Source organism: Echinops telfairi, unplaced genomic scaffold (genome assembly GCF_000313985.2).
Source record: "Echinops telfairi isolate 266 unplaced genomic scaffold, ASM31398v2 ScPeMD7_7469;HRSCAF=8507_0, whole genome shotgun sequence".
Taxonomy (NCBI): Eukaryota; Metazoa; Chordata; class Mammalia; order Afrosoricida; family Tenrecidae; genus Echinops; species Echinops telfairi.
The window spans coordinates 43,277,347-43,292,352 of record NW_022111372.1 but is presented as its reverse complement, the minus strand read 5'-3'; the positions used below and the strand labels follow the sequence as shown (position 1 = coordinate 43,292,352).

The following is a 15,006-nucleotide window of genomic DNA, read 5'->3' as shown; positions in this document are numbered from 1 at the left end:
TAATACATTCATTGCTGTTTGAGCTTCATCCTTCTTTACCATTGTTTCTTGCTCATCCACTACCTCCTCAAACAGAGTGCTGCTTACTGATTCTTTTTGGTACAGTAACTCGGTGTACTCTTTCCATCTTCTCTTGATACTTCTGGCATCATTCAATATTTTGCCTATAGAGTCTTTTGAAAGATTTTGCATCTATAAGCAAAATCAAATCTAGCAGGCCATCAAACAAGTCAGGAAACAGTGTGCACTGCTCAAAGGGTTAACCACCTCCATCAGCTAGGGATCTGATAGACCCAATTCTAATCTTCCAGGCTAGCTCAATAGGTGCTATAGGTAGCCAGGGAGTTCCCTACATGCCTTCCCCATTTCTGAGCATAGGCCCTTTCACAACAAGCCTAGGTCATGCCATAAGCTCAGGTTCCACATAATTCTTCAAACCTCAAACCAGGCAGACTGTTTTTGGTCTTTCCTCTAGTCCAGTGGTTCTCAACCTGTGGGGCGTGACCCCTTTGGGGTTAAACGACCCTTTCACAGGAGTCACCCAATTCATAACAGTAGCAAAATTGCAGTTATGAAGTAGCAACGAGAATAATTTGATGGTTGGGTTCACCACAACATGAAGTACTGTAATAAAGGGTCGTGCCGTTAGGAAGGTTGAGAACCACTGTTCTAGTTCCTGTGAACTCTAGTTCATGGGTGTAAGTGACCAGAATCAACCTCTTTCAATTGTTAATTTGCTTCCATTTCTACTCACCAAGTGATTCTAGTTGGTCCCCTAGCAAGCATTTGAGACTTTCTACATGTCCCCTAAGTTTCACTCCTAGAGGGGGTAGTTCTCTGGTGAGTGCAGACTTTTGGGGCATAGGTGCCTTCACAAGCAAACTGCTTATTTTAAAAAGTCTGTTACATTTTTTTTTAATTTCTCTCAAAAATCTATCAACAGTTCTAGTTGCATGTCATTTCATGTACAAATGGCTGGTACTCAAGGCACTGGATAAGGCTTACCCTTTCTAAGCTTTCTGTCTGCTTCAAACAAAAAGACATTTCCTACAGGCAATTCCTAATGTCTATTTTAACAGATCTGATTGTAGAACACTGAAGGCAGGCAATCATACAAGCTCTAAAAATAATATCCAAAATTCATTTAGAACACATTATGTCAATAAAAGTAGGATAAATCACTATAACCCTAATATAACCAGACCCTAAACACAGTTATTTTTTTTTTGTTTAAGACATTCTAATTAAATCCTTTCATATCTAGACTCTTCTACTCATATATGCAACATAGCTTTAAGTAGCTGGTAGAATCAAAGCAGAGCCTTGTCTTCTATCAGCCATTCTGATTAAGGAACAAGGCTTTTGCTTCAGAAATTCCAAAAGGGATTTTAATTTCTTATTGTTCAACACAACTTCCATTACATTCTTCTCCTTCATTTTAGTTGGAATAACCAAAGACAACTTCTAAGAATCAACAGTTTCACTTACCATGCCCTTTCCAGATAACAACCAAGTAAACCACAAGGGCATGCCTGAGTTCCTCTGGCTATCAAAAGGAGATAGAAAACCCTGTCCTACCTGATTGCCAAGAGATAGAATCATACAAGCCTCTATTCTCTCTCTTTATGATTTATTTCTCTAGCATCACACTCCTGGTAGCATATGTATTAGGCTGGGTTGTCTAGGAAAACAATCTAGTGACACTCATCTATGTCCAAGAAAGAATTCCATATCAAGAAGAAATAACATCAAGAAGGCATGCCATCCCAGTACAACTCAAGTCCAGGTCTGATGGTAACGGGGCCCCTCTTCATATTCATGTAGCTGCAGGCCAATGATGCCAAAAGCTGAAGCAGTAAGCAGAGAGAAGGGGAAAGAGGGTGTGGGGAGAAGCCGAGTCCTGTGGATCCAAGGTTGGTGGAAACATGGCCAGGAGTTAGTTGACAACTCTCTAAGTCAGGAAGCTTATATTGGGCCACCCCTGGAAGAAGGCACAGAGTCCCAGGAAGCAGGAGTAAAAGGGGTAAAGAGAAAGAGGAGGGATCCCTAGTGTCTGTCTTATTAAAAAAGCCACACTTCCCAGGAGACATAATCGGGCTATGATATGATTGACAGGTGGGACTCCACTCCTCCACAAGTGCAAGTTTACATAAAATCTAACTGCCATAGAAGGTGACCCAACAGAATGTACAAATCACAGAAAAATATTATTGATATCATATGTAATAATTTTTCCTGAAGAATATCCACTAGTAGTTATCAGAGATTCAAGCTGGATTTGGAAGAAGAATGGAAACAGGGGATTCATGGTTGGCATTGTAGAGATCTTGCCTGAAAGTGGAGACTACCAGAAAAATATGACTTGTGCTTCGTTGACTAGACAAATGCTTTCAACTGTGGGGATCATAACAAACTATGGATAGCCTTAAGAAGAATGAGAATCCAGAAAACTTGATTGTGCTGGTATACAACTTGTACATGGTTCAAGAGGTAGTTGTGGGAACATACCAAGGGAATATTGCATTGGGATTTATCCCATCATATTTATTAAATGTATATGCTTTACAAACAATCAGAGAAGCTATATTATACAAAGTAGAATGCAATATCAGAATGGGAGGAGGGCTTAATAGCAACCTGTGATATACAGATGACATACTTTGCTGGCTTTAAATGAAGAAGACTTGAAGCATTTTCTGATGAAGATCAAGATTGAAGTCTTCAGTATTGTTCAAAATGTAATATGTATGGGTTCTTGGCCCCATTGTATAGATTGGGAGCCAGAGGCCCAAAGATGCCCAGATGGCAGATGTGAACTGAAAGGGCAACAAAACAAAACAAAACAAAAAAACAAAACAAAAAAAACAACAAAATGTACTGTGTAGAAACAAAAACCCTCACATTTGTATCAAGAGGCAATACAAAAAGATAGAAGTTATCAAGGATTTAGTCTTACTTAGATCCACACTCAATGCACATTGAACAAATAGTCAAGAAATCAAATGATGCGTTGTATTAGGTAAATCTGCTGCTCACAACATCTTTAAAGCATTGAAAAGCAAGAATTCTACAATGAGGACTAAGGTTTGTCTGACTCAAGCCATGGTAATTTTAACTGTGAGTGTTAGTCATTGAATAAGGAAGACCAAAGAAAAAGTCAATGCTTTTGAGCATTGGTTTTGGTGGAAAATTGGACTGAAAAAGAAGAAACAGATCTGTTTCAGAAGTACAGCCAGAATGTTCCTTAGAGACAAGGATGGCAGACTTAATCTTTAGTACTTTGGACGTGTTATCAGGAGAGACCAGTCCCTGGGAAAGAAAAGCATGCTGGGAAAAATCGCGAGACACTGAGAAAGTGGAAGGCCCTCAGTGAAAGGGACTGACGCAGTAGCTGCAACAATGGGCACAAAGATGACAATTATGAAGACTGGGTGATGCTTCATTTAGTAACTCTGTTGTAATTTACTCAACAGCAGCTAGCAAGAACAACAATGGCCAATAATCATGAGAAATTCTTCATGAGTTTGTTTGCTGAATGAATTTATTCTTTGTAACGTCTGTTCATGTCTTCAGTCATTTTTTATTTAGATTTTTTTCTTTTTGTTGTTGAGGTATTGAAGTTTCATAAGTTTTAGAAATTAATCCGTTGTCTGATATGCCATTTTCAAGTTTTGTTTTATTTTACTGACAGTACTATTTTTACTTTTATGGTGGTCTTTTGATGCATATAAATAATTAATTTTTAGGATACCTCTCTTGTATACTTTGATTTTCCCAGTTTCCATTAATCTCTCAAAAGTCTGATTATTTTCTTTTTTCCATAAGCATTCACTCTTATAAATGACCACAAATTCCTTTGGGAAAGGGTGGGAGAAAGACTAACAATATCAACTGTTGATGGTATAGTTAGGTAATTTCTTAAGGGAACTTGGGGTTTGAGTCTACAAGTGCTGCAAGTGTAAGAATTGATTGAGGGGTAGTGACTCTCTATTCTGGTCATTTGAGTTAGACTAATGTTTACATGAACTAGATTATTTCTACTTATGTTAGGGATCATCACATTATATGAAAGTTTTAAAACGTATTAAAGATATAACAAACATCAAAGCAAAGAAAAAAAGATCAGAAGTATATTCAGATATCTCAAGAATGGTTCAACAATTGCAGTAATTGGGTAATTTTAGGCTTTTCATCTTGAAACGTATAAGGGGATACCTGAAACTGTACAGACCTGCACTGGGTGCAATGGAGCTCTCACAAAAGCATTTTCCACTAAGAGAGCATCAAGCAACTTGCTCTGAGTTCATGCACCCAGTGGCATCATCTGGGAAGGTTCTCTCTAGTTACAGTTAAATTTTTTTGTAAAAGCAGTCTTGTTAGAACCTCAGTTTTTGTGATGGCCAATTTAACAGTGTGTGGCTATGAAATTGTGTTTCCTGCTCAGGGAAAAATGCCTCAGAAACTGTGGTGATGTTGAACACAGATTACAAGGACACCACTGTGGGAAAAAGTCAAGTGTTAGAGTGGTTTTCTCATTCTCAAAAGGGTGAAATGTCCATTGATGACAAACCTCATTCCGGATGTCTGTCAACTTCCCAAATGGATAAAAATGTTGACTACTAGTGCATTTTGAGTTTATTCCACCAGACTATGAATCAAGTCTTTTATTTAGAGGTTCTGAAAAGATTGCATAACAGTGTGCAAAACAAGGGCCTGATTTTTGTAGACAGGGGACTCATTTTTCCACCATGACAATGCACCTCCTCATGCAGCCATCTCAGTATGCCAGTTTTTGGCAAAATAAACCAACCCAAAACCAGCATGTGTCTCTTGCTCTGCATACCTTACTCACCTGATCTAACACCTTTTCACTTCTTTTTGTTTCTGCAAGTAAAGAGGGACATGAAAGGACAGTGATTTGGCAATGCAGAAGAGGAAAATAAAAAAATGAGGGAGGTGCTGTTAGCCATCCAAGCAAATAAAGTTTGAAAAATGTTTCAAAGAATGGAATTTGAGATTTCATAAACCTATTAAGTGTAATGGATAGTACTTTTTGAACATTTTATAAAAAAAAAATTAAAATTTCTAGCTTTGAAAAAAAATTGTTTTGGGGGTACCCTCACATATATTAGTCAAATATGCAAAGCTTGTGATAAAATTAATATCACTTTAAAATGAAAACAAATATGTTAAGGGAAAAATTAGCCATTAGTGAAATTTAGAATGAATAAAATTGAATCAAGAAAGTTGAGCAAAATTTGAGATGTTAAACTATTAACTAAATAAAGAGAATTCTAAGGAATATCAAAGTTTTTGATGAATCAGAAATACATACAAATATCATGTATATGAGGCTTTGCAAGAAGAGACAAAGTAATCAGTAGAAAATGTAAGTATAGGAAAATTATCAACATATAATTCCTATACAAATCAGAAATTTAAGTTGCAGTGTTGTTAGAGAAGAGTTACTTTTTGTTAAAACTGAGATTATAATCATAAAGCTTTGTGATATATTCATCTCTTAGGCAAAACAGCTGCAAACTGCTGTTTAATGACATAAGAGGGAACGTAATTTGTCTTTCTATTCCACTTTAGTCATGCTTCCATTACTCAGCTGCTCTTAATATTCCATAGGATTTTGCTTAGAGCTGATTTAATATCCTTGTTCCTGAGACAGTAGATAATGGGATTCAAGGTTGGTGGGACCACAGAATAGAACACAGACACCAGAAGGTCTATAGGAGAAGGTGCACTTGAGACTGGCTTTAAATAAGCAACAGCCCCTGTTACAAGGAAAGCACTCACCACAATGAGGTGAGGCAGACAGGTGGAAACGGCTTTTGATTGGCTCTGTCTGGATGGGATCTTTAACACGGTGGAAAAAATGTGCACATAGGACAGCACAATGCAGACTAAACAGGAAAAGGCATAGCAGACTCCTATAGCCACACTGATGTTGATGGTGGTATGTTCTTCAGAACAACTGAGCTGCAGGAGTGCAGGGACATCACAGAAGAACTGGTGTATCCTATTGGAGTCACAGAAATTAAGAGAAAATGTTCCCACTGAGTACAAGACTCCTAGGGCCCCACCATTGAACCAAGACACAGCCATCATCTGCACACACACCCCTGTGTTCATGATGGCCTCATAGTGTAGAGGGCGGCAAATGGCAACATAGCGATCATAGGACATCACAGTGAGAATGCCAATCTCAGATGCTGCCAGGAGCACCACCAAAAAGAGCTGAATCACACAACCCAGGAAAGAAATGGAGTCCGTGAAGGTGATGGAGTTGACAATGGATTTGGGTACAGTGGCAGAAACGAGACACAGATCTGCGAAAGACAGATGCCTGAGGAAAAAGTACATTGGAGTGTGGAGGCGTTGGTCAAGAATTGTGAGGAGGATGATGAGAACATTTTCCATTGTTGCCACAAGGAAAATCATCAAGAAGAACGCAGCATGAAGCATCAACAGCGCCCAATTCTCAGTGAATTTCATAAGCAAGAATTCCATCATTAATGTGTGATTGGTCATGTTTAAAAATTATAATCCACCTATTAAATAAAGCAAATAAAGTTTGGTTAATATATTAATATCACTAATTATTTAAGAAGGCTGTGTGTGCAAAAGAGTCCTTAGACACTAGGCACAAGGGAAACATACAAACAAAAACACTTAAGTTCTCATCTATTTCCCCAAACATTAGCATTTTATAATCAGCCAAAAGCACCTTGAAAGACAGGACAGGTGATCTGCTTATGAAAGACCACAGAGCAGTTGTGCCCTGCTATACTCACGGGTGGTCATCATGAGTAGGGGTGTCCAATTGAAAGCAACTAATAAGATGGACTATTTGAACTCACACAATAGTAGCACGCAGAACACATGAACTCAAAACCTGCCTCTGTTTAGAATACAAAATGAAAATCCTATGGAGCGCAACCATCTTTAAAAAATTGGGTTTCCATGAGTCAGCATCAACTGGGGAGCAACTAAGGACATTAGTTTAGACAAAAAGTTTAGAGTTACCAGAATAGTCAGATTTTAGTCCGACTGATGTAAAATAACTGGGTATGAGTTGTTTTGCTTTTAGTATAATATCTAATGTGTTGCTATCAAGCAATCTCAACTCTTAGCTGCACTATAGAGATCCCAAGGCCATATCTTTATGGACTGCTATGCCCACCTCTTTCTCCGACAGTCTTCTAGTTTGAACTTCTGGTCTTCTAATTAGCAACAAACGTTTTCACTACTGCACCAACAGTTACCCGTAGATTAAATACCTGGTACAGAACACACATACACACAATTGTTAGAATGCTAGCTAGTTATTATATCAGTTTTTAAATATATTGTGATATTTTTCATGAAAGAGACCAATCAAGCTTGAGACTATGAGTCAGATAATTAACATAATTACTGTTTAGGATTTAATTAACCACAAACTAACAAATACAGATAAGGGTTTCACCTGATGAGAGAGGCAGCATGTCTTCCTATCTTACATAGCCACATATGTAACATAGGTTACTAATAGAACCCAAGATTGATTTGAGATCAAGCATCCTTTTTTGAGCTCAATCTCAAGAGCTATTCTTTAATTATATACCAGCATCACTTCAATTACAATGTCTTCACATCCCTAATCATCTCCCTTCTTTCTTCAATATTTATGTGTGTGCTTTTCAGTAAATACTCTAGTATCAGAAGGGGAAAAAAAAGCTGTTTTAATCTTTTAAAATGAAGACTTCTGATACTCAAGACTCCAATTGTTCACTGAGCACAAAAAGTAAGAGGCTCCTCCATCACCCCTGAAATATTTCTCATCACCCTCTTCTCATTAAGTCTTCTGAGAAGTTCTTGGGCTGAGCCCATCACTGCAATAGTACCTTTCTTCTTCTTGACAGTTCTATTACATCATGCAGCCAGCATGCAACAGTCTCTCCTGAAATTCAAAGGAACTGAGTATTTATATTAATCTTCTTTCACCTATAGAGAAGTTTGAATTCAGTTTAAGTTTAATGTCTTACTTATCTTAGTTTCCCAGGACTGAACACAGTCTTTGTACTAATGAAATGATGCCAGTATTATTTACTCTCCCTCTGACTGAAAGTCAAATTTTGACATCGTCACTTTGCTGCTGCTTTACAATTTGTCCTCTTCCCCTGGAAAAATGGGTTCAAAGTTTACATTGGCTTTTTAAAAAAATCTCTGCACCATTCAATGGCATGTTTTCTCAATATCGAAAAGTTCCATTTCATTCATCTTTTCCTTAAACTGTAAATCCAAGAAATAGAAAATCAGCATATACATTAATGATCTAATTGGAACAGTAAAACCGTCTCAGATGATAGACATAATTCTGGATTGTGTCTAAAACCATTATTTATGTTAACATCAGAAAACATGAATACTTATTTTAGCATCAAATGTACTTCTTAATACTTTTCTAATATGAAATCCCCTAATAATTTAATATTTGGATTCTATTTAGAACAGGTTAAATTTAGACAACTGAAAAAATAATAATTTGCATTTTTCTCTGATAGAAAAATGCTTAACATTTCTTAATTAAAAGAAATTAATTATTATGTTTTTGGGAAATAGTCATAAGTAAAATTACTCATATTTTAAAGAAAGTTAAGCATATTACATGAAAATTTTAAGTAGATTAAAATATTCAATGGACACACATTAATACTTTATATTTCATTTTCAAGGATTAATCCCACATGTGTTCATTGGCTAAGTTGGCACAATAAACTGTAACTATCTCAGCTGTAAATAGACCATTCCCATGGGCCTATGTTTTGTTTTCTCTGCATCCATATATTAAGAATGTTAGTAAAAGCAGACTTTTGCAGGATGAACATTCATACGACTCACTTAAGAGAACCGTTCCATTCTTGCACGAGTGATTATCTGAGAAGCAAATTTATAACTTTTTTGAGGTTAAAAAAAAGTTGAAGATCTTGTAAGTCATAGCAATGTACGACAACTTATCGAACAGAATCAATCTGTTGGAGAAAGACAGCCCTAGAGAGGAAGAGCCGACACATAATCCATGATGAATTTATTGGGCACTTGGGATCAGAGTGCTTCCCTACTAGGAAGTGTTATGTTTGGAGTGTTGTCTACATACTGTCAATTTGCTTCCAAACAAGAAAACCATTCATCTTGGTGTATTGTTAATAAAACTGCGTGCATAGTGTTTAAGTTTGAGCTGCTGATCACAAGGCCCGCAGTTAGAAACCACTAGCCACTCCTTTCTGCAACCACACAGAAGTAGTCTAGGAATTCACAGGGGCGGTTCTGGTCTCCCATCCCTCTGAGTCAGCTTTGACTTGATGACGGAGTTTGGTTTGGTTTGGTGTGCTTGAGGAACATTAGGGTAAACCAGGCAGAGTGAATGCTTATGTGCCTTCACAGCCTTAATATTTGACTTTGATCGTGACATTTTCTCCTTCAAGCTTATTTTTAACTCAGTTTTATATGCTAGCATCTGTAACATGTAGTTGGCAGTCACAGTATAAACTGTGCTTTTCTTCTACAGATATCATTAGTAACAATAAATCTTTGCCTGCCCCGTTTTCTTGATATACCTGTTTATAACAATTTTACATAATTAAAAAAGGTTATAAAAGGGGTATCACACTTCTAACACTGAAATGTTTATCATACATGCAATGATGCTAAAAGTAAAAATACTTAAGGGAGCTCAAAATACTGGGTGGGACAGTTTTCTATATTTCTGCATTTTCAAATAAAATTAAGAACAGCTTCTATTACCTAATCAACACAGAGCTTTTGTGTGTGGATGATAAGAAAGTTGGAAAGATTAATAATGGGTTATGAAACAAATTCTGTCACAATTGGCAGGAGAGAGATGTGAGGGAGGAAGAGAGAGAGAGAGAGGACTGATGACAGAAAAGTTACAATTATGGACGCAGTTGCAATTTTCAAGGAGGTCCATATCAACAATATTTATAGACTAATAAAAATTCTCTCAAAAATTCTACATTTCAAAATAATTTCATTGAAAAGGAGGTAACAAATAGTAACTGGAGTTTCAGAATTTCACAAATTTTATGAAAAAATAATAAAGGAGGAAAATTCTTGTTTGTAAATCAGAAAAAGAAAAACCCAGGAAATATTGCAGTTATTTTCTTACATGTTCAGAGTCCTGTTTTCAATCCTTGCATTTGGATTCATAGTGTTTTATATTCAGCAACTCTGGCCTCTGCACATCCATCTGGGCGGTCAGTCTCTAAATTCTAAATTTTAGCTGAAGTCGGGTGTTGATGTCCTGTATCTGATGTAACTCCTACTCCAAGAAGGAGCGATGATTATCAAGGATGCTTGCAGAATATAGAGGATTCTCCTGGGAGATCAAACTTTTGGACACACTTAAACTCCCCAGAGGGTACAATTTAGGAGACTCTTCATGTGTCTCTCATCTCAGATGGGAGAACGGATGCTCTTGCCTTTATATTCAATAAGAGAAAATATGTTTTCCCTCAGGTCTGGTTAGAGCACCCTTCCAGTCTTGCTTTAACAATTTCTTACATGTGACTATTGAATATCTGAAAAATCATGATGCAATTTAAATCTAGATCAACATTTACATACTGTTTACTTTGTAATAATCTCAGTCTGAAATTGAGAGGGGCAGAAAGAGATGTATAATGAGGGGTCTAGAATGTGAATCTTCAGTCGTTGGACCACTTCCATATTTCTCTACCCCACTCCCTGCCCCTGGATGCTAGTGAGTCTCCAGTGAGGTTACCTTTCCTTCAGATCCATACTAATGTCCAGAGATACCTGGGTAGAAAATTCCCAGATGATTAATTTGCAGAATCTGTAGCATTCTCAAATAATGTCAATGATGTTATCTATGAGCATCTTGAAAATCACTGTTCGTAGAAGTAGCTTACATTGTAACTTCTAAAGCCAGCTACTACTGAGTTGACCCCAGCTCCTGGCGACCCTCTCCATGTATGTCAGAGAAGGGCCCTGCTCCAGAGGATTTTCAATAGCTGATGTTTCAAAAGCAGATAAGGCTTTTCTTTGAAGGTGTCACTGGGTGGATGTGTAGATCCAAACTTTTGCTTAGAAATCAAACACATTCACCAGTAACTCAGTAGAAATTTTTATCATTATTAAAATAAGATGAGATAGATTTTCAGAGTTTGATCTTATTTTTCCCCCTTACCTGCTAGAAAAACAAAACCTAAGCATGATTATATCTACACCCCCCCTTCCCCCTGAGTTACTGTATCTGAAGTTTTGGGCCTCAAGAGGCTTTGGATGACATACCAATGTGTGTTGGATAATCCGTGTTTTTGTCATGTAACCATGTCTGTTACCATTCGCCCATTCACCATGGCCTCGGTGTTTATATCTTTTTCCTTATGAACTCCCGATACAATCATGTCATTTTGAAAACATTTGTCCAATGAACCATACTACAGTTGGCTCCATAGACATCACCACAAATAAGCTCCCTTTGTCCGTCTATGAGGCCCTGTGTGGCACGGTAAGATAAGCATTGTTCTGCTGATGAAAAAGTTAGCAGGGCAAACCTACCGGTGATTCTGTGCAAAAAAAGATGAGACATGCTTCGACCATAAAGATTTTTAAAAACCTTGGAATCTATATATACAGTTACTGTGAGTCAGAATTAACTTGATTGCCATTATTATTATTATTTTTCCATCTAATGCAACTTCCAGGTAAATTCCTAATGCTTGAGCAGCTCTTACTTATGATATGTATACTCATTTTCTGAATGTTGGAATAGAAAATACACAACTGTGAATGGAGATGCTGCAATTTTTATATGACCATTGCTGGTAATGAGTCCTTCCTTGACTATTTTAAATTCCCCCAAATCTCTTAGATATACTCCAGAAATTCTTATATTTCTCCTTAATTTCCTTTACTATTTTACATGTCTTTGACTCTCAGGAGTAGCCCTCATGCTGCAGTGTGGAGAACCAAAGAACGAGCAGTTGGAACCAGTCAGTGGCTTTATTGCAGTGCATCGATAAACCTGAGTTTGTCGTGGAAGTGCTGTGCTTCTTGGCATCCATGGCTGACTGGGTTAGTCCAGAACTAAAGACTACAAACATATGTCAGAAACATATTCATAAATGTTTATTCAATTTAACACATCCTTCTCTTTTTTAGCTCGAGTAACTTTAAGTGTACTAAACAGTAATTCACAGACTGCTAACTGAGATATTTCAACAAACTCATGAAACACTGGAAATACATGTATTTGCTATTAAGTCTGGAAGATAACTGCTTGGTCAATTCACTGGAAGAGGTCCACATGCATTCCTACAGAAGAAAATTGATAAGATAGAATGCAAGCATTATTAAACTAGATTAATTCACATAGAATTAAATTTACCGAAATATAATTTTAAAACTGTTGCAGTAGTACATTGACAGGAATTGGCAAGAACATAAAGTGTGGTTCAACTGATATCAAATGGATCTTGACTGAAAGTAGTAAATTCCAGAAAGATGTTACCTGTAATTTAAAATGATTCTCCCACTTCCAGAAATAGTGTGTGGGTATAGTAGGAAGCTGAGAATATTCAATAATCACAGTTCAATGGATTTATGTACATTATAAAAAACATATACCTACACACATACTTGCGTATAAATATTCATAAACTGATAAATGAATAAACGAAATGAGCTATATGCAGTGGAATACTGTTTGGGTTGTTAGGGGCGGTAGAGTCAGTTCCAACCCAAATTAAGCCTATTATATTACAACAGAACAAATACTGCCCAGACCCGCGTCATACTCACAAATGTTCCTATGCTTGTTCCCATTGTTAAATCCATTTCTTTGAGAGCTTACATCTTTTTAAAGGCCCTCTCCTTTACCAAGCATGACGTCCTTCTCTAGGGACTGGGGTCTTCAGACAACCTGTCCAAAGTACGACATGAAGTCTTCCCATCCTTGCCTCAGAGGAGTATTCTGGCCTTACTTCATCCAAAACAGCTTGGTTTGTCCTTTACGAAGTCCATTGTATTTTCAATATTCTTCACAATCACCACAATTGAAATACATTGATGCTTCTTTTGGCTTTCCTTATTCAATGCCCAAATTTCACATGCATATGAGACAACTTAAAATATCATGGTTTGTATCAGGTCTACAAAGTAACTTCTTTGCTATTCAATGCTTTAAAGAGGTCTTGTGCAACTGGCATACCTGAAGCAACAAGTGTTCGATCTCCTGCCCTCTGCTGCCATGAGCATTGATGGTGGATCCAAGCGAGAAAACATCCTTAGCAAATTCAACCCGTCCTTCATTTATCACGAGGTTACCTATTGGTCAGGTTGTGAGGATTTTGGTCTTCTCTACCTTGAGTTGTAATACATGATGATGGCTTGACCTTCATCAGCAAGTGCTTCCAGTCTTCTTCGTGTTCAGCTACCACGTGTCTGCCATATGCATATCACTTCATTTCAAGGTTTTCTGTTTCCTTCCTTGCTCGCATACAAGGTCAGGGATTTGACCTTCCTAAGCTGTTCAAGCAAACTGACCAAAATTTTAATTTTTGTCAAAACTACTATGTCTAGGTCTTTTGCTTTCAATTTTAGCCTCTGAAGCATAATAGCATCACCAGTGAGTATTCCTATTTTTTTCAATGGAAATCTAATTTTTTCCAAGTTTCTCTTTATCACAGTTAATCTTTCAAATAGTATAGACATAATCATATAACTGTGATGCCTTTTTTGTTTGTTTACAGTTGCTCTTCCATTACCCAATGTGCATTTAAAGACCCTCTATATCTTTTTAAAAAGAGCCTTAGTGGTATAATAGTTAAGTACTTAATTTGTAACCAAAATAACCACTGTGGATCACTGGATCCAGAGGAGGAGAGAACTAGAGACCTCACTCATAATATAACCAAACAACTCCCTGTCATCGAGTCCATGCAGACTCATAGTGACCATAGAGGATAGAGTACAACTACCCCTGTGTGTTTCTGAGATTTATGGGAGTGATAAGCCTCATGTTTTACTAATGAGTGCCTGGTAATTTTGAACCAATGACCTTGTGATTAGTACCCCAATGTATAACCGCTATGTCACCAAGACAATGTAGAAAAACCTACTGTGTGTGTCTGCTCTGTCATAAAGAGCTACCGTGAGTCAGAATAGTTTACACGACACACAGAGACATCACCAATGCACTTTCATATAGTATTAGCTCATTTATTTTTGTCACTAAATATAATTAATCCATCATGGAACTGGTATAAATAAACACAGATCAATAAAATATAAAATAATATCCAAAATATGCATACAATTCTTTGTTCAATTCATTTTCAACAAAGCTATGAGAGTAATATAAAGGAAATATTACTTATATTAACACATAATTCTATTACAATTCAATAGACACAATGTGTAAGATAAACCGTGGACTGTACTTCATTCACATAATAATTCAAAATGAACACAGATTATAGCTCTACATATGAGCTAAACCTAGAAACGTATGAAATTAAACAGGATCAAATATCCTGTTTGGGGAGTTAGATAAAACTTTTGTTTGAAGGACAAATGTTGCATCACCCATAAAATAAATACAAGTTAAGGCGATATTTTGGAACCATAGTAATTTTGATATATATAGCATTTCTTATAAATTGGTTGATGTAGAACTGAGGAAGCAGATATCGACCATCCTTGCCACCCATCACATCTTAATGCCATTATGCCTTTAGCTTGCATAAGAATAGTCATTTTGCTGACATCCAGTAGAAAATGAAAGCACCCAATTCCTCCTTTACTTTAAAGTCATTCATATTTTATGGAATTGTTATTAATAGTTAGGAGACACAACCAACACTCTCCCCCCTGCCCCCCGCCCCGTGGGCCAGTGCCCTATTCCCTCCGTGCCACCAACCCAGTCTCTCCCCACCCTGTTTCTCCCTCCACCCATGCCCCCTCCCCCTCTTC

General features: G+C 37.1%; 1 protein-coding gene across 1 annotated transcript; it reads right to left on the bottom strand.

Annotated features, from left to right (window-relative positions):
• Positions 1 to 5,610: 5,610 nt before the first annotated feature.
• On the bottom strand, positions 5,611 to 6,540 carry LOC101647887 (olfactory receptor 14K1). Its single transcript, XM_013006323.1, has one exon. The coding sequence runs from the start codon at positions 6,538 to 6,540 to the stop codon at positions 5,611 to 5,613; it is 930 nt and encodes a 309-aa protein (XP_012861777.1).
• Positions 6,541 to 15,006: the final 8,466 nt, after the last annotated feature.